The sequence below is a fragment of the Chaetomium fimeti genome (genome assembly GCF_033439085.1).
Source record: "Chaetomium fimeti strain CBS 168.71 chromosome Unknown B0H64scaffold_15, whole genome shotgun sequence".
Lineage (NCBI taxonomy): Eukaryota > Fungi > Ascomycota > Sordariomycetes > Sordariales > Chaetomiaceae > Chaetomium > Chaetomium fimeti.
In genome coordinates, this window is record NW_026944343.1 from 243,093 (window position 1) to 265,702 (window position 22,610).

The 22,610-nt window shown below is 58.9% G+C and overlaps 4 protein-coding genes and 2 non-coding genes across 6 annotated transcripts; 2 read left to right on the forward strand and 4 right to left on the reverse strand.

Moving 5' to 3' along the window:
• Nucleotides 1–393: 393 nt before the first annotated feature.
• B0H64DRAFT_369028 (BcPKS5, polyketide synthase) lies at nt 394–14,117 on the forward strand (the record flags this gene model as incomplete). Its single annotated transcript, XM_062801997.1, has 9 exons — nt 394–722; nt 814–1,127; nt 1,205–1,384; nt 1,486–1,738; nt 1,860–2,065; nt 2,139–6,784; nt 6,890–8,846; nt 8,910–10,583; nt 10,735–14,117. The coding sequence occupies 9 exons, from the start codon at nt 394–396 to the stop codon at nt 13,842–13,844; spliced, it is 12,669 nt and encodes a 4,222-aa protein (XP_062653706.1). The 3' UTR covers nt 13,845–14,117.
• Nucleotides 14,118–14,267: 150 nt separating this feature from the next.
• Nucleotides 14,268–14,357, reverse strand: B0H64DRAFT_t180. Its single transcript has one exon. It is a non-coding gene; the product is annotated as a tRNA-Thr (tRNA).
• A 1,506-nt stretch (nt 14,358–15,863) lies between these two features.
• B0H64DRAFT_378938 (Peroxidase, family 2-domain-containing protein) lies at nt 15,864–16,831 on the reverse strand (the record flags this gene model as incomplete). Its single annotated transcript, XM_062802612.1, has 4 exons — nt 15,864–16,042; nt 16,116–16,387; nt 16,438–16,678; nt 16,744–16,831. 4 exons carry the CDS (start codon nt 16,829–16,831, stop codon nt 15,864–15,866), a joined length of 780 nt encoding a protein of 259 aa, XP_062653707.1.
• A 1,653-nt stretch (nt 16,832–18,484) lies between these two features.
• Nucleotides 18,485–20,673, forward strand: B0H64DRAFT_421238 (acetyltransferase-like protein; the record flags this gene model as incomplete). Its single annotated transcript, XM_062805525.1, has 4 exons — nt 18,485–18,666; nt 18,736–18,852; nt 18,956–19,293; nt 20,630–20,673. The coding sequence occupies 4 exons, from the start codon at nt 18,485–18,487 to the stop codon at nt 20,671–20,673; spliced, it is 681 nt and encodes a 226-aa protein (XP_062653708.1).
• B0H64DRAFT_t179 lies at nt 19,995–20,104 on the reverse strand. The gene has a single exon. It is a non-coding gene; the product is annotated as a tRNA-Arg (tRNA).
• On the reverse strand, nt 20,494–22,552 carry B0H64DRAFT_453221 (ADP-ribosylglycohydrolase-domain-containing protein). The gene is made up of 2 exons (XM_062807233.1): nt 21,801–22,552; nt 20,494–21,746 (listed from the first exon to the last, which is right to left on the reverse strand). The coding sequence occupies exons 1-2, from the start codon at nt 22,168–22,170 to the stop codon at nt 20,692–20,694; spliced, it is 1,425 nt and encodes a 474-aa protein (XP_062653709.1). The 5' UTR covers nt 22,171–22,552; the 3' UTR covers nt 20,494–20,691.
• Between the last annotated feature and the right edge of the window lie 58 nt (nt 22,553–22,610).

Sequence of the window (22,610 nt, forward strand, 5' to 3'; positions counted from 1 at the left end):
CTGGAAGGGTTTCATCTCGTCCCACGGCAGCCGGAGTGCAGTAGTCCGTACCGATCTTTCTTGTTGACGCATGTGTTGAGTTCCTGATTGGTTACCTAGTTGAGAGTAATACTGTAAACGCCCATGAGCCCTTTGATAGTAATCCAATCCGGTGACCGGGACAATATCGTTGACACCAAAGATCAGCATGCCGAGTCCTCAAAGTCCATTGTCCCGCCGTCCCATGCTCTGCGTACTGACGCATGCAACATATAGTGCCATTCCCAGCGACCTGGGAAGCGGTGAATTACTAGTACACAGCCTCGACTGACTACGCGTCTGGTCCCACGAGTTGTTCAACCCAAGCAAGCCTGGTAAAGATCATCAACTGCATTGCGTAACACGTCCATAACCATGGCACCACAAGACCAAACCCAGGAGCCTATCGCCGTCATCGGCATGGCATGTCGCTTCCCGGGCGGCTGCGACTCCCCATCGAAGCTATGGGACTTGCTACGCGCACCGCGCGATCTGACGAAGCGCGTCCCGGCCGACCGTTTCGACATTGCCGGCTTCTACCATAGCAACGGGTCTCACCACGGCGCTACCGATGCGCAGAAAGCCTACTTTCTAGAGGAGGATGTGACGCAGTTTGACAATGGCTTTTTCAACATCCCTGCGGCCGAGGCCGAGGCTATGGACCCGCAGCAGCGTCTTTTGATGGAAACTGTGTACGATTCGCTGTAAGTCTCCTGTTGTTTGGCAAGCCATACGTATCCCGCCCCTTTGTACACGCACTACAAGCCCTTGGGGACCCAAGTTGACCATGACCAGATGTGCCAGCGGACAGAAACTAGAAGATCTCCGGGGCAGCGATACGGCCGCCTATGTCGGGCTCATGTGTGACGACTGGGCGCAGGTCATGGCGCGCGACTGGGACCAGATGCCAACCTACACGGCGACGGGCATAAGCCGGGCCATCGTAGCCAACCGCCTGTCGTATTTCTTCGACTGGCACGGCCCCAGTATGACCATCGATACGGCTTGCTCGTCGTCGCTTGTCGCGGTGCACCAGGGCGTGACGGCCCTGCGCAACGGGGAGTGTCGGGTGGCTGTTGCGGCTGGTGTGAACTTGATGCTAGCGCCTGGTGCGTTTTCGCTTTCCTACCAGTTTTACGAGAAGATGGAGTGTGATGCTAATCTCCTTTTGGGCCTGTGGTCACAGGCATGTTTATTGGCGAAAGTAAATTGCACATGCTCTCGCCGACGGGGACCAGCAAGATGTGGGATGCGGCGGCCGATGGTTATGCCCGCGGCGAAGGCGTGGCCTCGGTGGTGCTGAAGCCCCTTAGTGCGGCACTGCGCGATGGCGATCATATTGATTGTATCATCCGCGGTACGGCTGGTATGTCTTTGGCGGATCTTCTCTTTTCTTCGGCCCGCTCTCCCTTTTTCCGCCTTCATATACCTGTATACGTGTACTAAGCAGGATCCAAATAATTACAGTAAACCAGGACGGCAAGACTACCGGCATAACTGTCCCAAGCAACCAGGCGCAGGCAGCTCTCATCCGTGAAGCCTATGCGCGCTCTGGGCTGGATATCAACGATATCAAAGACCGCCCTCAGTTTTTCCATGCCCACGGCACTGGGACACAGGCTGGCGATCCCCAAGAAGCCGAGGCTATCTCACAGTCGTTTTTTGGGGACGGCAAGGTCACTGATACACTTTACGTGGGCTCCATCAAGACCATTATCGGGTATGTTTCGCGCTTCCTACCTACCCACCCATGTCAAATGCCAAAGAACGCTCCCCGCCCCCGCCCCGGCGGGCTACACAATGGGGCAAAGAATAAACAAACGCTAAAATACACTTTGCAGTCACACAGAGGGCGCTGCCGGCCTTGCTAGCCTAATTGGATCTGCGTTGGCTATGCAGAAGGGCATCATCCCACCTAACCTCCATTTTGAGAACTTGAGTGATCGGGTTGCCCCGTACTACACGCATCTCGAGGTTCCTACAGCTCCCAAGCCCTGGCCTCAGCTTCTTGCAGGCCAGCCGCGGCGAGTGAGCGTCAACAGTTTTGGTACGTGCAGAATAAACCGATCGAGATCAAGAAGTGAACCTCTCTAATACTGACGGCCGGTGGTCTGGGACAGGATTCGGTGGCACGAATGCCCATGCCATCATCGAGTACTTCGAACCCGAATCGTCACCCGCGCCCACCACTGGCAACAATCCCAGCCTCTCTACCGTGGGCACCCCATCCTTCACTCCGCTCATCCTATCCGCCGCCTCCCCGTCAGCCCTCCGCGCCACCCTTTCCGACCTACGGGTCTACCTCGACACCCACCCCAACACCGACATCCGCTCGCTAGCATACACGCTCCAAACCCGGCGTTCCACCCTAGGCTACCGCAAGACCATCGTAGCCAGCACCATCCCAGAAGCCATCACACGGATCGACGCTCTCCTCAACAGCAGCAGCGACGCAACGAGCGATCTATCAACACGCCACCACGACCTCACCCACCCCGCCTCCATCCTCGGCATCTTCACCGGCCAAGGCGCGCAATGGCCGCGCATGGGCGCCCGCCTCCTGGAGTCATCCCCCTTCGCGTCCCACCGCCTGGCCGAGCTCCAGCGCGCCCTCGCCACCCTCCCCGCGGGGGACCGCCCGGACTGGACGCTCAGCGCGCAGCTGCTGGCCGACCCGCAGACGTCGCGCGTCGCCGAGGCGGCCGTGTCGCAGCCGCTGTGCACGGCCGTGCAGATCGTCTTGGTGGACATGGTGCGCGCGGCGGGGTTGAGGTTCCGCGCCGTGGTGGGCCACTCGTCGGGCGAGATCGCGGCGGCGTACGCGGCCGGGTTCCTGACGGCGGAGGATGCGCTGCGCGTGGCGTATTATAGGGGGTTGCATGCGGCTCTTGCGTCGGGCCCGCCGGGTGATGATGAGGATGGGGATGGGGATGGTGGTGATGGCGCGGGCTGCCGCGGTGCCATGATGGCTGTGGGTACCTCGTACGAAGACGCCCTCGCCTTCTGCCGGCTTGACTGCTTTGCTGGGCGGATCCAGGTGGCGGCGCGCAACTCGCCTACCAGTATTACCCTGTCTGGCGACGAAGAGGTTATTGAGGAGGCGGTGGCGATCTTCAAGGATGAAAAGAAGTTTGCGCGCCGCCTCACTGTCGACACGGCATACCATTCCACGCACATGTTGCCGTGTGAGGCGCCCTATCTTGCGGGTCTGGCAAGAGCCGGCTACGCCGTGGGCGACGGCGACAGCACGGTTTCTTGGTTCTCCAGTGTTATTGGTGGTGGTGGGCATGTCATGACCAAGGAGGACGTGCAGGACCCCCAATACTGGGCCGACAACATGACGAACCCGGTCTTGTTTGCGCCGGCCGTCTCGTGCGCTGTGGACGATGCCGGGCCCTTTGACATCGCCATCGAACTAGGCCCGCATCCCGCACTGAAAGGTCCGGCCCTTGATACGATCGAGGCGCTAACCGGGGAGAAGATCCCCTATACAGGGGTGCTGCGCCGAGCCAAGGACGATATCGACGAGCTGGCGTCAGCTTTGGGGTATATCTGGACACAGTTGGGTACCTCCTCCGTCAACTTTGATGCATTTGAGAACCTGGTCTCGGGGGTTGCTCTCTTGCCCGAGCAGCAGCGGCAACACCAGCAAAAACGACCACTAGCCGATCTCCCCGGCTATCCCTTTGACCGACCCCGTTCGTTTTTGGCCCTCTCCCGTTTCTCAGGTGGCCATCGGCACTTACACGCGCCGCCGCACCCGCTGCTTGGACGACGCATGGTAGAGGTAGAGACAGCCGATACAGTTGCGTGGCGCAATATCCTCCGACCATCCGAGATCAGCTGGATTCAGGGCCACGGATTGCAAGGCCAAAACGTGTTTCCTGCTATGGGCTTTGTGTCTCTGGCCGTCGAGGCTGTCGCGGTTGTTGCTGCTACCGCTGCTGGCGGAGACCGACAACTTGGGCTCGTCACACTACGCGACGTGGCTATCGGCCGGGCGCTGGCCTTTACTGACGAGAACATCGGTGTCGAAATCAACGTCAACTTGCGAGTGACTCGCTCCAACAACAACGGGTTGGCGGCCCATATCACCTGCCATTCCGGACTGCCTCTGGACGCGAGCGGTACACCGCTTGCCCTCAATTTCAGTACTGCCATCGAGGTGGACTTCCATGACGCGATGCCGCATACGCTTCCCGCTACGCGGTATTATGACGAGGTCAACCTTGTCGATACGGCGCCTGAGATGCTGTACTCGCAGTTTGCAAACCTCGGATATAATTATTCCACTCCCTTCACAGGCGTACGCTCGATCCAACGCAAGTTGGGATGGGCAACGGGGGAGATTGAGGACGAAGCAGGAGGCGCTTGGGAGGACCAGCTGTTGGTACATCCCGGGTGGCTAGACTCGGCCGTGCAGACTTGCTTCGCGGCTTATACGCACCCTCTCGACAACCGTCTACATGCCCTGCTTGTTCCGACAGAGATCCGGTCCATTGTTATTAACCCCTTTTTCTTTTCCCACCACCGGACTGCTACGGCCGCCGCGTCTGCTGGCCCCCGACCCGCCACCCGGGCTCTGCAATATCAGACCACAGTTCGTCTGGTGCCCGATGCGCCGATGGTCTGCGACATTGATGTCTTTGCTGGCAGCAGTGATGACCATGCCGCGGCGTCCCACGCTTTTGTGCAGTTTGACACGCTTAAGGTCACGTACCTGGCGACGCCCTCCCCCCGCGACGATACCATCATGTTTTCCCGCTTCAACTACCGTCCGGCAACGCTCGATGCTGCCGAGGCGGTTGAGCAGAACAAGGAGCTGGTGCCGCGCGAGATCTCCGAGCTGTGGAGGAACCTTAACCGCGTCGGCTTCTTTTACCTCCGCAGATTGTACGAGACACTGACACCGGCCGAGAGGGACGCGGCTTTACCGCATTATCAATGCATGCTCGCCTACGCCGGCCGACTCTTGGATAGGGTACAGCGTGGCGAATGCGGTGCCGTACCGCGCGAAGCCCTCAACGACACACCAGCCTTCATCCGGTCGCTGATGGGCCGGTACCGCGGCCGTTCCGACGCGCAAATCACGGAAGCTGTGGGCGAGAACATTGCGACCGAGATCCGGCGCGACGGTAATATGCTCGAGCACATGATGAAGGATGGCCTCTTAGACCGCTTCTATGCCGACTGCGCCGGTGTTGATACGGCCAACCGCTGGATTGCCCGCGTCGTAGGCCAGCTCGCCCACCGCTACCCGCGCATGAACCTGTTCGAAGTCGGCGCGGGTACGGGCAGTGCTACACGGCAGATCCTTGGTGAGCTGCGCGGTGCTTTCTCGAGCTACACCTTTAGCGATATTGGCGCCGGGTTCCTGTCGCGCGCCCAGGACTCATTTGCCGACAATGAGTACGCCGACCGCATGTCCTTTGCCACGTTCGACATGGAGCGGGCGCCTGAGGAGCAGGGGTTTGTGGCCGGGACGTACGATGTTGTGATTGCGTCCAACGTGCTCCACGCGACGGGGGACCTGGATGGTGTACTGACGCATGTACGCCGTCTCCTTCGGCCAGGCGGATACCTGGTTGCGCTCGAGATCGTGTCCGACCACACGCTCGTTATCAATCTGGTGATGGGCGGTATGCCGGGCTGGTGGGCTGGGGCCATGAAAGATGATGCGCGCAGGGACGGACCGTGTCTCACCCTCGATAAGTGGGATGCCCTTACACGCCGGCATGGTTTTGGCGGCGTGGACAGCCATGTCCCTGTTCTCAACGAGGAGCAGTGGTTTTCCGTCTTTGCTTGCCAGGCTGTTGACGACCGTGTCAATAGTCTGCGCGAGCCGCTCGCTGTTCCTGGCCCTACTAGCACTGTTCTTCATGGGGACGGTGCCAGGGAGTTGGTTATCATTGGCGGTCGCACACCCTCCGTCAGACAGCTCGCCGACGACATCGCCACCGTACTCGGCCCGCATTACCGCGACATCAGCATAATAGCACATCCCGAAGAGCTCAACAGCCGCCACCAAGCTAAACTCGAACCCGGAACCGCCGTGTTATCACTCACTGAACTGGACGAGCAGCTCCTCGAGACGCGTACCTCGGCCAAGCTCGAGGCCCTCAAAACACTCTTTCGCAATGCCGGCAGTATCCTGTGGGTGACGCGTGGGGCGCGCGATGAACGCCCCTTTTCGTCGCTGACGCTTGGCTTGTCGCGCGTTGTACGCCTCGAATATCCCAGCATCAACTTGCAGTTGCTCGACTTTGACGGTACGACGGAGATGACATCCCAGTCCATTGCCGAGGCCCTTATACGTCTGGAACTGGGTGGGCAGTATGCCAAGGAGGGTACGGTGCTCTGGACTGTCGAGCCCGAGACGCATTATGAAAACGGACGGCTGCTAGTGCCGCGGTTGATGCCGGATATACAGGCCAACCTTCGGTACAACGCCTATCGTCGTCCCGTGTTTGATGACTTTGCATTGGGCGAGAACACAGTTGCCCTGGAGCCAACACCAGACGGCACTGCATTCGAGCTGGCTGCCGTGTCGCCTCTAAGGATCTCCCCGACACCACCGCCAACGGCTCGTGGGAGTGTTGTGCTGCGGGTCGAGCAGTCATTGTTGCAAGTGGTCAAAGTTGGCGACGCCGGTTTTCTCACGCTGTTTGTGGGGACTGATGTGGCCAACGGACACGAAAACCTGGTTGCGCTGGCTGACACCGCCGTCGAGTCTTGCACTCGCGTCCCGGTCGAGTGGACGGCGCGTGTCACACAAAACAGCAACAACAGATATGGCGGATATGGCGAATATGGCGTGTATGGCCGTGCGAATGGTAATATCAACAATCACAGCACTGATACAACCAAAGAGACACTGGCGGCGTCTCTCCTCGCGGCTGGCGCCCATCTTGTCGCGCAGAGTATCCTTGCTGCGGCGCCGCGCTTCGGTACCGTGCTTGTGCACGAAGCAGACGAACATCTCCGGAATGCGCTCGAGAGAGAATCCCAGTGGGAAGGCATGCGCGTTGTTTATACTACAGCGGCCAAGACTAACACACCGAAACAACAACAGCAGCAGCAGCATGGCCCGTATATTTTGGTTCACGACAAGATGTCTCTGCGCCAGGGGCGCGCACTGCTGCCACGCGATGTCTCCTTTTTCGTCAACTTGGCTAGTACAGCGTCTCCTGACTCTAGCGACACGACCACCGACTGCTCCGACCTCTTTGGCCGTATTCTCCCGCCGAGCATTCACAAAGCCACGGCGGCAGAGTTTGTGTGTGTGCAACCTCGCTTGTCTCCCGATGCCGACGCCGACCAGGTGGGCAGTCGTCTCAAGGCCGCTTGGCAGGCCGTGACGAGGAGGCAGCAGCGACAGCATGGGGCAACTTCCGAGTCCTTCGTCCCGCTCCAAGATGTCACGGACACCCCCGTCAAGCTCACCAAGTTCACCGCCGTCGACTGGACTGCATCGTCCTCGGTGCGCGCCCTCGTGCGGCCCATTGACCACGGCACCATCTTCCGGGCCGACGGAACATATTTACTCATCGGTCTTGCCGGCGATCTCGGTCAGTCCCTCTGTGAATGGATGGTTTCCCGCGGCGCACGTCACGTTGTGATCGGCAGCCGACGGCCCAAGATCGACCCTCGCTTCATTGCCGCGCTCTCCACCGAGTACAGCGACGCCTGCCGCATCCAGGTTTTGCCCATAGATGTAACATCCCGCGACTCCCTGCGCGCTGCCCTCGACACCATGCAGGCCGCCAGGATGCCACCCATCATCGGCGTCGTCAACGGCGCTATGGTGCTCGAGGACAAGCTCTTCGAGGACCTCGACATGGACTCGCTCGAACGCAGCGCCCCGCCCAAAGTCGATGGCTCGGTGCTGCTCGACGAGCTCTTCTACGACGCCCCGCTCGATTTCTTCGTGCTCATGACCTCGACCGCCCAGGTGGTGGGCAACGGCGGGCAGTCGGCGTACGTCATGGCCAACCAGTTCATGAACGCGCTGGCGGCGCAGCGCCGCGACGTGCGCGGCGTGGCCGGGTCCAACATGGCCATCAGCTTCGTCTACGGGCGCGGCTACGTGGAGCACAACAAGAAGAAGGGTGATTCGAACTACGCCGACTTCCTCTTGCGGCTGACGTATCGCGGGGTTTCCGAGCGTGACTTGCACGAGCTTTTTGCAGAGACGGTTCTTGCGGGACGACCTGGCTCGCGTGCCCAGGGTGTGGCGGAGGTGGCGACGGGGGTTTCTCTCTTCCGCGACGATCCCCAGACACACATCCAGCTGCGCACCAACCCGCGATTCAGCCATTTCATGCTACACGATGCCGCTGCCGGCGCGGGGGCTCACGGTGGGCACGGCGGGGCTAACAAGACGGAGCGTCTGCGTGTGCGGCTGGCGGCCATCAAGTCGCTCGACGAAGCGAGGGATGTGGTCCGGGACGCCTTTGTCGACCGCCTGCGACGCATCTTGATGGCTCATAACGACACGACTGTGGATCCCAAGGCCAGTGTTATCGGGCAGGGCGTCGACTCCATCATGGCCGTCGAGCTGCGGTCCTGGTTCCTCAAGGAACTCGACATTGACATGCCTGTGCTCAAGATTCTGGGGGCCGACACCACGGTTGAGTCTCTGTTGGGCGAGATTCTCGACAGGATCCCGGCCACCATTTTGAACCTGGACTCTACTGCTTCAGCTCCTGTTGTTGCTTCAGCTCCTATTGTTGCTTCGGCTCCTGCCGTTGCCCCATCTTCTGCTGTCACCCCACCCCCTTTGATTGCTCCCTCTTCAGTTGGTGCAGCATCAGACGTTGTTTCAACTAGTGGACCGGCCTCGCCAAGGACGCCACCAACGGCCGCGATAGGAACAGAACCCGAAACAACAGACTCGAACGGCACAAGTAATCGCCAAGCCGGTGAAGCACAAGACACGCCTCAGGAATCACCCCCAGAGACCTGGGGAGGGTTAGACGATGGCTCGGCCCAAAAGGCCGCCGCAATGCAAATCCACCCGCAAGAAGTGATGCGGGCACTGGAAAAGGAGCGAGAAGCAGCTCGCCGGAGAGCCATCATTGAAACGTCGACCGAGACCAAAGAGCCAATGACATATGGACAAAAGCGTTTTTGGTTTCTCCACCACTACGTCGATGACCACACGGCCTTCAATATGGCGTATCAATTCCGCCTCGAGGGACGCATCCAGACCCGCCATCTCGCCGAGGCTGTGGAGGCGGTAGCACAACGGCACGAGGCCCTGCGCACGCGCTACTTCTGGGGCGACGAACAAGACGAGAGCGGCACTCACAAGACGCCCATGCAAGGCATCCTGTCCAAGGGGCTTTTGCGTCTGGAAACAGGCACGATCGAGTCCGAGGCCCAGGCGGCCCAAGAACTCGTCGCCATGCGGAAGCATGAGTGGGATCTCGGGGACTGGGGCCAAGTGCGCGTGCAGCTCCTCTCGCTATCGGACACAGTCCACTGGCTGTCCATGAGCGGGCACCACATCTCGCTGGACGGGTACAGCATAACCATCCTGATGGCCGATATCAACCAGGCCTACCAAGCCTACCGATGGGGGTCCAGCCCACCGCCTCCCCTAGCCGCCGAGTTCCAGGCCACGGCGTTTGGAAAACAAGAAACGTTGGCTTACACCTCGGGCAAGCTGCAGCCCGCCATCAACCACTTCCGCCAGACACTCGCCGGGGTGGATCTCACCCGGCCCATCGAACTGCTCCCCTTTTCCCGCACCCAAGTCAGACAGCCGCAGGACCGGTACTGCCCCAGCTCCGTCGCCCGGCGCCGGCTCCAGCCCGACGTGGCCGCCCGCCTGAAGCAGCTCGCGCGCACCCACCGCGCCACCTCGTTCCACGGCTATCTCGCCGCCCTGCAAGCCCTCATCCTCCGACTCCTGCCCTCGGCTGCCCCAACCGCTTCTTCGACCGGGAGCACAGCAAGCAAGGACGAGAAGAACATTGTCATCGGCATCGCCGACGCCAACCGTGTCGGCGCCCAGTTCCTCGGCAGCATCGGCAACTTTCTGAACATCCTCCCGCTCGTCTTTGGTTCTTCTGCCGACAGCAGCAACAACAAGGGCCAAAATAACAACAACAGCGAAACCTTCGGCCAAGCCATCGAAGCAACCCGCCGCAAAGTGCACGCGGCCCTCGAGCACTCGCAGCTCCCCTTCGAGGTCCTGCTCGACGAGCTGGCGGTGCCGCGGTCCAACACCCACCCGCCGCTGTGCCAGGTGATTGTCGACTACAAGCTGGTGACGCGCGAGCAGGCCGCCATGCGCTGGGGCGGCTGTGCCGTGAGCGACCACGCGTGGATGTTGCCCGACGGGTCGTACGATGTGGCGGTGGAGATTGTCGAGTACGACGAGACGGCGCTGGTGTCGGTGTATATGTATGGGGGGTTGTATACGCAGGAGGCGGCCGAGTTGTTTTTGAGCGGGTTTGAGAATGTCTTGGGGGTGGTGACGGGGGATGGTGGGGGGAATGTGGTGGTGGATGAGTTGGAGAAGTGGGATGGTGAGGATGTGAAGGTGGCCTTGGAACGGGGTAAAGGTGTGTTTCTTTCTTTTCCGTTTCTTGTTTTTTGTTGGTTTCTTGTTTCATCTCTCCCATACCCACCCCCCTTGCCGACCCCGGGTGAAGCGAGAAGCCCTCCGCAAGAGTCCCGCCGGAAGTAAAAGCCATTACTGACTGCAAGTTGTAGGCCCTGAAATGCATCTCGAATGGCCCGACACCGTTGCCCACCGCATCGACCAAGTCATTGCCCAGTACCCGGACAACATCGCCATCAAGGACGGTTTCGGTCGTTGTTGGACCTACGCGGCGCTGAATGAGCAGGTTGACAGTATAGCACGCGTGCTTTGCGATCTCCTGCCCGAGAAGACCCGTCAAGGATCCGTTGTGGGCGTGTTCCAAACCCCGGCGGCCGGTTGGATGGCCTCGCTTATCGCCATCATGCGTGTGGGGGCCGTCTACCTGCCACTTGATCTCAAAGTCTCGGCCTCACGTCTCGACGGCTATGTCAAAGCGGCACAGCCGGCCGTTATCCTGACTGACGATACCATGGCCGGTCTCACGAAAGACATTGGGATAGAGCATCCGACCGCCCTCGTCAACCTATCGGCCCTCCCAGCCACGGCTCCGGGCAGCAACACTGAACGGATCAAAACGACGGCCCAGTCACAAAGCCCAGCCTACATCATCTTTACCAGCGGCTCCACCGGTACACCAAAAGGCGTTGTGGTCAAGCATGCCAGCTTCCGCGCTATGGCCGAGGGCTATATCCGACAATGGGATACGGCCGCGGACCTCGGGGCTAACGGTGTCGTGCTCCAGCAGTTGCCGCTGACCGCGGACGGCTCCTTGAAGCAAATAGCCTCTGCCTTCACCACCGGCGGCTGTCTCGTTATTGCCCCGGTCCACACCCGCGGGGATCCCGTCGAACTGACACAGCTCATGGCTGAAGAAGGGGTAACATGTGCCATAACTACGTCGTCTGAGTGGAGCATGTGGTTCCGTTTTGCATCCAACGGCCTCCGTCGCTGCACGGCCCTGACGTCAGCCTGGTTCGGCGGCGAAAAGGCGCCGCAGAGCTTGCTGGACTCGTTCCGCGCACTGAGCCAAACTTTGCCGAAGCTGCGCGTCTTCCACACATATGGTCCGACCGAGGCCACCATCTCGGCGGCCAAGGGCGAGGTCTTGTTGCGTCAGGACGCCGAGGTGACCGTTCCGGTTCCAATTCGCATACTCCCCAATTACGCCATCTATATCGTCGACGAGGACTTACGACCTGTGCCGCTTGGCGTGCCGGGCGAGATCATCATAGGGGGCGCCGGGGTAGGCGACAATGAGTACCTTGGTCGACCAGATGTCACCGCGGATCGATTTCCGGCGGATCCTTTTGCTCCTAGCGACAACAAGACGGCGAGTGGTTGGGGTCGTATGTACCGTACTGGTGATTATGGACGCCTCGATTCCCAAGGCAGACTCACAGTGGAGGGCCGCATCGCCGGCGATGCTCAGGTCAAGATTCGCGGCTTCCGGGTCGAACTGGGCGAAATCGAGGGGGTGATACTCAAGGAGGCTGCCGGTGCATTGGCGTCTGTTGTAGTCACCCTACGCGACGGGGAAGGCGATCACGATGGGTTCCTTGTTGCGCATGTCGTTATGCAAGAAACCAACAGCAAGACGGCCTCCACAACCGTCGCCGGAGTACTTGACCAGCTACGCGCGCGTCTGGCCCTTTCCCTCCCCCAGTACATGATTCCGGCGGTCCTTGTTCCAGTCGACGAGATTCCCCTGACGGCACATGGCAAGGTCGACCGCAATGCTGTGCGGGACTTGGCACTGCCCGAGGCTCTCCTCTCGACCGGGCAGCAGCAGGCGGAAGGTCTTCTGACAGCTGCCGAACAACGTCTTGCCGATATATGGGCTACCTTGCTGCCGCCATACGCGCTGGCCGCCGAGCCGTTAACGCGACGAACCGACTTCTTCCGCGCCGGCGGCAACTCGCTGCTGCTGGTGAAGCTGCAGGCGGCCATCAAGAGCACATTGGGCGGCGAGGCGCCCCGTCTCAGCAAGCTAATGGGCGCCCCAGAACTTGGGAGCATGGCGATACTGCTGATGCCACTGCTCGAGACATCCGGAGGAGGAGCTGCTGGTCCAGATTGGGACGAGGAGACGGCTCTTGACTTTGATTTGGCAGATCTTGTCCCGCAGCAACAGAGACACAAAGACACGGGCAACGGTCTTCGCGTGCTCGTCACCGGTGCGACGGGCCTTCTTGGCAAGAACATAATGCCGCTTCTAGTTGCCGACGCACGCATTGCGCAGGTCATCGTCCTGGCGCGGCCAGATGCCGACCGTCGAGACCTCACCCGTCTATTCCCCAACCTCTCCGACAGCAACAACAAGATACGTGTCATACCCACCGAGCTGCCTGCCATCCCAACCGAGGCGCCCGAGCTCCAATCCCTCGACGTCATCCTCCACGTCGCAGCCGACCGCAACTTCTGGGACGGCTATGCGGCGCTCAAGCCCGTCAACGTCAACGCCGTCAAGGGGCTTGCCCGGCTGGCCGCGCACACGGGTTCGGCCCTGCACGTGCTCAGCTCCGGTGCGGTAGCAGACTACGAGGAGGATGCCGACCACCGCCAGCACGAAGGGAAACTCGGGCCACGACCCGACCCGGCGCTCGGATACGTAGCGTCCAAATGGGCGGCCGAGCGCTACCTTGCCAACGCAGCGCGACAGGCTGGCTTGCGCATCACGGCCCATCGGCCCACCGCCCTGTCGCCAACAGCAGCACCAAAGGAGACTCCCGAGGTTGAGGACATTGACAGAGTGGGAGGGAACAGTGGGGACGACCAACTGACGGAAATGGAAAACGCCCTAGCCCGTAGCATCCTCTCCACGGCACCGCAGCTCGGCGTGCGGCCCGACTTCAACCACATCAGCGGCAGCCTGCATGTGGCGCCCGTTGACGAGGTCGCTGCTGCGGTGGCGGATGCGGTGGCGCGGACGGGCAGTGGTAGTGATGAATACATGGACGGGCAAGGGTCTGAGGTGAAGGCGATGCGGATCGTCAGCCACCCCGCGACCGCCAGCGTGCGGACAGAGGCTTTGGCCGCGTGGGTCGAGAAGGCGTTGGAAGAGGACGGGAACCGCGGGGTTCGGGGCTTGCCGAGCGTGCCGGCGTTGCAGTGGGTTGGCATGGCGAAACGCGCCGGCGTCTTCAAGTGGTTCTTTACGGCCCAGGAGCTGGTTGTGACGGATGATGAGGGGCGGAGGGTCGTTTCGAAGAGGTGATTTAACGGTCGCGTGTTCGCGTTTGCTGCATCTTTTTCTTCCAGTTTGTTCTCTTCTCTTTTTGTTTATTAGTTCCGGTTTGGGTTCTGCTTGGTTCGGTTTCTTCCAGTTCTAGTGATCATTGTACATTTGAGTCAAATATAGATAGAGGTTAGGCGTTCGTTAGGTAGTTATCTAGGTAAACGGCGAAATGGATTCGGTGAGCCGGAGCTATGCACGCGAGTGCTGTATTCCCTTATCTTTAGGTAGGTAGGGGACTAGTAGGTAGCAAGCCTTAATATTACCTATTCCCTTCAGGTTATAGAGATTTGTTTTCCTCTTTCCACTCTTCCCTCAGTGCACAACGAGGGTTCAACTACTTATTCTTCTACATAGTATGTAGTTCTGCAAAAAGTGAAATTAATTCACAGTCCTTTCTAGAGATGCCGAAACACGGGATTGAACCGTGGACCTTAGCATTGGACCTGATCGCGTTGGTACGAGTGCTACGCTCTCCCACTGAGCTATTCCGGCTGAGATAAATTTGTCACCCCGCGGCTTGGACTTATTAAACAATAGCTCACGCCGTCCATGGGTAGGATAACATACTCCGAGCCTCCTCAACTACCTGTGACAGTTCCCGAATACCGTCCCTTCGGCAAGGGCCCAGATATAAATTCGATCGATGTTCCGAAAGGTCTAGCTGCAAGTACCCAACTTGAATATCAAATAGCCTCTAGCGCCAAGTGACGCTGCGCTTAGACGATGAACCCAATCCCTACCTATCTATGACAGAGACGACGTGATAAATCCATCGGCATTCATTCCACTCCGCCACTTCCCGGACCCGTTACGGGGCTTTGGATCGTTCCAGCAAGCTAGGGAGACCTCACCTGCGGGCGAGAGATTTGAGGTGAGGTTCTGCAAGGGATGGTCTGGTGACAAGCAGGATGGATGAGGGAGGAGTGGGAGCGCGAGCGGAGATGAGGAGTCCTATCGGCGGAGCCTGGGAATCCCGATCGCACGGCGGGGGGGACAAAATCACGCCTTCCATGTCACACAAGACCGCCGGAGGCGGGTGGCCTGGGTTTGTTGTGCTGTTCCGTCTGCGAATGCCCGTCTCCGCCGGGGCGGTGGGTGAGGTACCTGGGGAGCAATCGGCGTAGGGTCTGTCCGCATTACGGGGTGTAGTCGTGGGTCAACAAATGAAGTGGTCGGGGATCAGCAGATATGCAGGCTCTCTTGCAGATGCTTCCAGTCGATTTGCGGCAGTATGGCGACGTGGGCTGCCAGCTGGCGGTTTCGTAATCCCCTCCAACTTTGATGCGCAAGCTAATACCCGATTCCATGGAACTGGTGATGGTGGTGTGGGCGACGCGTTCGGGCGAGGAGGTCATGAGAGCCATGACTCACAGGGAGACAATATGGAAGTACGAAAACAGAACGTTGTTTGGCCAGCTCCTGCGGACAAGCTTACGTTAATAATCATCTCACTTGAGCGCCTATTGTCGAACGACGATTTATTATGAGGGGGTTGTTGGAGCGCAGCGAAGGACAGGGCTTGTCAGCCTTACCTGTTCTCTGCCCGAGTCTCAGCCGTGAACGCGTGGCTCCCCTTTGGGGAAGGTCGTACTGCGGTCGATGGTTGTGGTGTGGCTGAAGGGCACAGCAGACCCGTCAGACTGTTCTGCACTATGTACGTGAGCACTATGTACGTGAGCACGGGTGGTGCCGGCGGTTACCAAGTATGCGGGATGTGGTTGGTTGGGGTGAACAATGACCGCTCCAAGTACAATCTCTAGAGACGTAGAGGTCGGCATGTCTAGCTGGAGAAAAAGGGCTGGCAGATACCGCACTAAATCAATATTCCCTTTGCGAGATGGTGGAGTGGCCCTCCAGATTGTGTAGTAGATAGGCTTAGATTGTCTCGAGCTGCAGTCGTTGTATAACTACCTAGGATCTACTGATTTTCAGGACGGTATTGACGGTGGAGGTTTGGCCGGTATGTTCCCGAGTCCCTCCCATCCATTGTCTCACCGATTAGAAACCGAAGTGGGAAGGAACCCGGCCCCTGCGGCGCTGCTTGCGTGATTCGCATGCCGGGTTCTCGATCTCCCTGGTGTAGTTCTGAATCTCGCCCATGAACCTCTCCAAATCGCCGTCGACGAACTCCACGGCCGGCCTCTTCCAGCCGAGGTGCTGAGGCAGCTGCTCCTTCTCTTTGGACGGGCAAAACATTAGCTTCTAAACTCGTCCGATCCGTTTCTGATGGCACAGAACAGATAGACTTACCGAAAAGCCACTCGACCCAGTTCCTCGGGACGGTCCTGGACTCCTTGTCGCCAAAGAGAACGACGTAGGCAGCCGACTCTCCGTAGGTGAAGGCATCGCCGAGCTCGGACATGCTGTACTCCGGGTTGGTGGCTTGCGAAGTCTTGATCCGGTAGTATCTCGCGTCGGCGGCCATCTTGAGGGTGATGACTTCGTCGGTCCAGTAAGACTTGGTCTCCTCGAAGATGGTGTGGTTGAAGGCAAGGACACTTCCGTGATAGGCATCGGCACGGCTGCGTGACGTTAGAGATTTGATCTAGATAACAGTAGTCAAGCATCATACCTGAGACTGGCGTCGTGCTCGAGGACGTTGTGGTTTCCGAGATCGTTCAGAGAGAAGGTGGTCGCGTTGGCGATCGGGTTGGTGGTCATGGCGAAGTCGAACAAAAAGCCGCCCAAAGTCTTCTTCAGGTTGAGGGCATCATACAGGGCGTTTTCGGTTGTCTCCTGGTCGATGTTCCGACCATTGTGAGGAAGGAAGCCGTGGTTGGTGAGGGTGTTGAGCATGGGGCATGGGCCTCGCACTGGGAGCGGATACTGGTTAGCGTTTTGCTCGTAGTCTTGCTTGTTATGATCCGGCCGTCATTACCATCATACGGTCCCGGGGGCGCCCAGGTGTCAAACCCGGCGAGGACCGGGGTGACGGCGGCGAGAGCTGGGAGCAGGGAGGTCCTCATATTGATGAGTTGAGCGGTTAAAACGACTGTAGATGGGACTTGAGTTGGAAGATGAAGGTGGGTGTCATATCAGCATTGAAGCCGGCTGGTTGCTTGACATTTATACCAAGTTTCCACACGGATTGTAATTTCCCCACGGGTGGTTTCCCTTGTCCTCGATTGGATCTGGAGGTTTCTCGGGGCCGGCTCCCATCTTCTTGGTCCGTTCCCGACGGACCTGTCCAGCGAGCTGGGTTTCATTTGGGCTTCGATAACCATCCACCCACAGTGCCATCCCTCCTCATGGCAGCATGGGAGCATGGCTCGCACAGCCTCATACATGCTGCAGTACCACGTCGGTAGTGGAGCAAAGATCGTACCGTAGGGCAGCAGCTCGGATTCCCCGGATGACCGGTCGCCCAGGGGGGCCAGGATCGAAGCCGCGCTGCCGCGTCACCACGGCGGGCAGCAGTGTGGCATTGTTAACAAGATCGAAATCATGTCAAGCAAATTAACATGAGATGCGGGAGGCACCCCTGCCTTGGTAGGATTCTACGGCCCACCAAAGTTTCTGGTCCGGCTCCCACGGCTTACATATCCTGGATCGCTCATCGGTCCGCCTTGCTTTTATCCAAAACGCTGGTGTGCAGTTGTCGCATCAACACGGGTTTCCTTGTCGCGTTCAACCAATAAGACCGAGGCCGTTGTCATCGGTCCGCTGGAATGGGAAGTTGAAGGACATGCTGTGGCGCTCGTCCCGTCCATGCAGCGGCGAGTCTCTGTCTTGGGGTGGGTGGGTGGTAGCAGTGGCCCGGCATGCGACACCTCAGCTCTCGTCTTCCAGCAGAGGCCAGTAAAGAGGTGATCCGAGATTGGACCCAAGAGGCTGACCGAGCCGGCGAAGCATGGTTGCCCCGTCTGTATGTCTGTACATATGTTGTGGAAGCTGCGTGTCTGCCACCTGCTGATTGTCCTCCACTCAATTGGTCAACATGTCGCTTTCTCCCGTGATTCTCCCGTGAGTCCCGTCACGAGCTGCGACGCGCGGAGCCCGGGGCGCGGAGCTAAGGAACTTTTGGGTCGGTTTGCGCGATCTTGATGCTTCGCCCCGCGGTGTCTCGCTACCGGAAGGAAGTGATGCAGGAGCGGGAGCGGGATGTGGTGAAGTCTTCACTTTCCTGCGAAGGACTTTTCATCCCGGCTTCCGTGCTCAGGCCAGCTTCTTGCCGCGCGAAAGAAGACAATTTGGAAATTGCTCAAGTTGGCGAATGACATCATCGCTGAACACGAAGGGGCATGGGTCTTGATGCGAATGCAGGAACAATCCTTCTCGGAAAGCCTCGTCTTCTTGTTTGTTTTGTTTTTGTTTTCTTTTCTAGGTTTCTTCTTTGCCCTCCTTGAGAGGACTGTCAAATTCCGGCTCTTCAGGCTCTCAGAGCCCCTGACTTCGTGAGACTTGGCAATCCCACCAGGTAACAATGGGGACCCCCGGAAGCTGAGACCCGCTGGAGTGCCGCTCCGGCAACTTTAAAGCCGGAGCCGTCGACAAACTCGCGACCCCGCCTCCGACAGGCTGCAGCCAAGGAAGATCAATCTAGACGGTGAAGAATCAGGAACTTTGGCACCGGAGACGGCTCTCAACAGCCACCGAGGTGATAGTTAGACACCATTACGATGGACCCGAACAACCTTGACCTGGTTGAGAACCGTCGCCGCATGCTCGCCGGTGAGCTGTACTACGCCTTCACCCCCGATCTTATCGCAGACCGCCTCCGGTGCAAGGTTGCCTGTAATGCCTACAACATACAAGATGCCGCCGGGGCTCCGCGCCGGAAGCTAGTCGAGTTGTGGAAAGAGTATGTCGATGTCCTTTTCCGGGTCCAACCCACTCGCATGGAAACCCATCACTCACCACCCAACAACAGCATCGTCCGCGACGAAACAGCCCTCCCACCGGCAGGCAGTCCCGAAGAGGAAGCAGCCCTGCGCAACTACCCCTGGGTCGACAGTCCGATCAAATTCGACTACGGCGTCCAGTGCACGTAAGTCTCCGTTTCCCCGCCCCCCCCCCCCTCCCCACAAGCCCACCGCTCGCCCGCCCACCACATCCCCACTCACAACCCACCCCTCCTCGTCGGAAAACAGCTTCGGCCCCGGCGTGTACCTCAACTCCTCGACCACCTTCATCGACACCTGCGCCATCCACATCGGCGCCCGCACCCTGGTCGGGCCCAACTGCAGCTTCTACTCGGGCACCCACCCGCTCGACCCGGCCGTGCGCGACGGCCTGCGCGGGCCCGAGTCCGGCAAGCCGATCGTGGTCGGCGAGGACTGCTGGTTTGGCGGCGGCGTGATCGTGTGTCCTGGTGTCACGATTGGGAAGGGGGTCACGGTGGGCGCCGGCAGTGTGGTGACGAGGGATGTGGAGGATTTTGTGGTGGTGGCGGGGAATCCGGCGAGGGTGATTCGGAGGTTGGAGGGGGGTGGTGGTGGTGGTAATGGTGATGCGGGTGGGAAGGGGGAGGGGGAAAGGGTAAACTAGGATGGAGTAGACCGGGAGGGGGTTGTTAGTTGTTGGGATGTGGAGTAAATGATTTCACGAGTTGGCTGGGGAGTGGTTTTGAGCATCTGGCGTTGGTGATCTGAGCATACATGGCTAGGTGCCGAGATGCCCTCTAGTAGACCTTGGCTGGGTGGGCCGAAGCGATATTGGGAAGTTGTCCTCCTGAATGAAAATATGGGATTGGGCATCTCAGCCGCAGATGGTCCAGATGGTCCAAATGATGTTGTTGCGAGTGAGTTCCAATGTTGCAGTTAAACACGACTCCAAGACACTTGTCATGTAAATGTCGGTTCTTTACAGGTTGTGTTGCATCGCTTCTAAAAGAAGGGAAGCTCGACTTCGTCAGATTCGCCGACCGAGCAATCCTACCATCGTATTTGATGCATGAACCGAGGTATTGAAACCGTCGGGCCGGAAAAGGGGGATGGCAAGTAAAAGGAGAGCGGTATAACGCAACACAAACAATGACTGCATCTCACTTTGACAATGCATCCAAGGGTAAAAAAAGCCACCAACCCATACCCTCGAATCATCTGAGGGCTAAAAACAGAAAAAGAGGGCGAGAATGGGAAAAGAAAATGCCTTCAAAAAGCAAGGTCTGGTCCTGTGACCAGTTTATCTCGATCCACCCAGGGGTCGAACCTGGAACCTCCTGATTACTCGATCTCTTCCTGGGGATATCCCAGAATAAGGAGTCGTAGTCAGACGCTCTGCCATTGAGCCAGCGGACCTTGTTGAGAACTGCTGAAAGAGTTTCTTGGTTATCATTGGAGGGCGTGGCGGGATTTGACCAGTGGAAAGCGCCCGGTTAAGTTGCCGGTTAAAGAGATGGGACGAGAGACGAGTCATGCAGGTCAGCCATAACGAATAACCCTAACCCAACTCACGAACATGTCAAACCACAACGATATCACGAAAGAAAGGGCTGTGCATCTAGCTGCTGCGTCTCCGTTGATGGGGCTTTGGGTTGGAAAGAACCAGTAGGGTGCCAAGCCATGACGATGTACTCTAGAAACAGGTCTGAGTACGTTATGCATACTGTAGGTAAGACCTTGTGCATGTTTCAATGGGTGCGAGCCGTGTCAACTGCCGGTCGATTCTTGCCACCCATACCCGAACCCCGACCGTGTGCCTGGGACCATTCAGGTTATCACAACGTGGCCCTTGATGATGAGAAGGCATATAATTGCTCTGAAAATCCCATTTTCTGCTCGAGCCGTGGTGTACTCGTCAGCTCCAACAACCAAACACCCCAGTCGACCTTTGCGCCCCAGACTCGACTACCTCATCATACTCATAACTACCTACCCTAGCACCATTAACGTGGGTTCCCTTCGCTCCCCTTCTTCCACAAAAACGACGACCAATTCGACCCAGAAGGTTTCGAGGGTGTCTTCGCTGCATCCTCCATTTTCCTCATTGTGGCTTGCTGCAACACCATCCAGCGGCCTTCCATCTCCTGTTGGCTGATGGCGGGCTTCCCGCCGAGAGGGTGACTGTCTTTATCCTCCGTCCCGGCGTAAAAGCCATCCTTCACCCCGAGAACCTGGCATAAAACAACTGCCTTGCCCAGAAGCCACTCTCCGTTCTTCAGGCCATGCTTCCAGTGGTCCGGCAACGCGGAGTAGCCAAGATAGGCGCCGAGCAATGCCCCGGCAAAGCATGCGTTGGTGTCAGCGTCCCCACCACGCATAATGAGATCTGTGATGAGCTGCTCAAACAGAATAGTCCGGTCCAGCAGCTCGTTCTTGCTTGCCACCAACCGTCGAATCGCCATGCGCAAGAGTACCACCCCCGATCCGAGCGTCTTGTACACATACCCGATTGCAGCCTGCTCGTCCAGTTTCAGGTCATCTAACACCTCACCAGAGCTAACATGCCTCATCAACTCCTCACTGTCCAGCTTATCCGCTTCTTGCTGCGTAGCCTGAAACCACTTGAGCGCACGCCTTATCACCGCATCCACATCGCCCTCCACCACCACCTCACCCCTCGCCAGCGCCCTGACCAACCCCGTCCCCAAAACACACGCCAGCACACACCGCGGATCGAAGTGGGTAACCCGCGACAGAGTCGCAGCAATCTCAAACGCCTCCTCCTCCGGCCGGAACAAGCAAACCACCCCCAGCGGATGGGTCCTCATTAAACTCCCATTCGGCGCCACCCTCCGGCCCGTCCGCTCCCAGTACTCCCTCGCCACGCGCTCCGGGTCCGTATCAAACCCCGCCGACGCGACCACCGTACCGACCAAGCGCCCCAGCCCCAACGGCATGGTCTCGAGCGGCCGAAAACCCTGACTCACCCACACGCGCAGCCGCGCCGCCAGGTCCTGCTGCGTCGGCAGCCGCTGCGATCCCGCCAGCCCCTTCCCACCTTTCCCCTTACCCCCACCATCACCATCACCATCACCATCATCCTCCCCGGTACCCAACCCAAAATCAAACCCCGACATCCGCCCCCCGGCCGTGCGCGCCGTGCGCAAAAAGGCCAGCAGCACCAGCAGCGCGTGGTCCGTGTCGTCGGTCCAGTCGCCGGGCAGTTTCGGCGCGCGGTGCGCGTCCAGCTTGAAGGGGGTCGGGCGGGCGTGGCCATCACCGCCGTCGCCGCCGCCCCCGAGTGTGAACTTGCCGGTGGGGTAGGCGGTGGCGGCGGTGGCGGCGGTCATGAATTCTGTGTACAGGCCGATGGCGTCGCCGAGGGCGGAGCCGATTAGCACGCCGGCGATGCGGTCTTGGAGGGTGGCGTGGAGGAGGTGGGTGGTTGCGGAGGGGGGGAGGGTCGTGGTGGGGGTGGTCATGGTTGTTGGCTGGTTTGATGGTTGCGGTTCGGCGCTGTGGTGGTGTGGGAGATGATGGTCTTGTGGAATTGGGTAGGGGAATTGTTCGGGAGTGGAACAGTTTGTTCGAGGGATATCTGGGATCAGGGATCGGTTTTGGGGTTCGGACACGTCGCGGATCAGCCGCACTTCCTGCACGTGGTGGCTTGCTTGGTGTTAGGCAACCATGATATTATTGTTGTCACCTTTCTGCGCGAATACCGAGGTACCTACCTAGTTGGTTCACATTTAGAACACAATCAGGTGTTTCCGGAGAGGCCGATACTGTGGTGAAGGGTGAGAGTCAAATGATGCAATTGCGACGATCAACGGGGGCTAAGGGAATGTATGTTCATCCCCAACCCCTGAGCCCCTGAACCAGTGGACGGTGACGGCGGCCCGAAACAGATGATTCTCTCCCC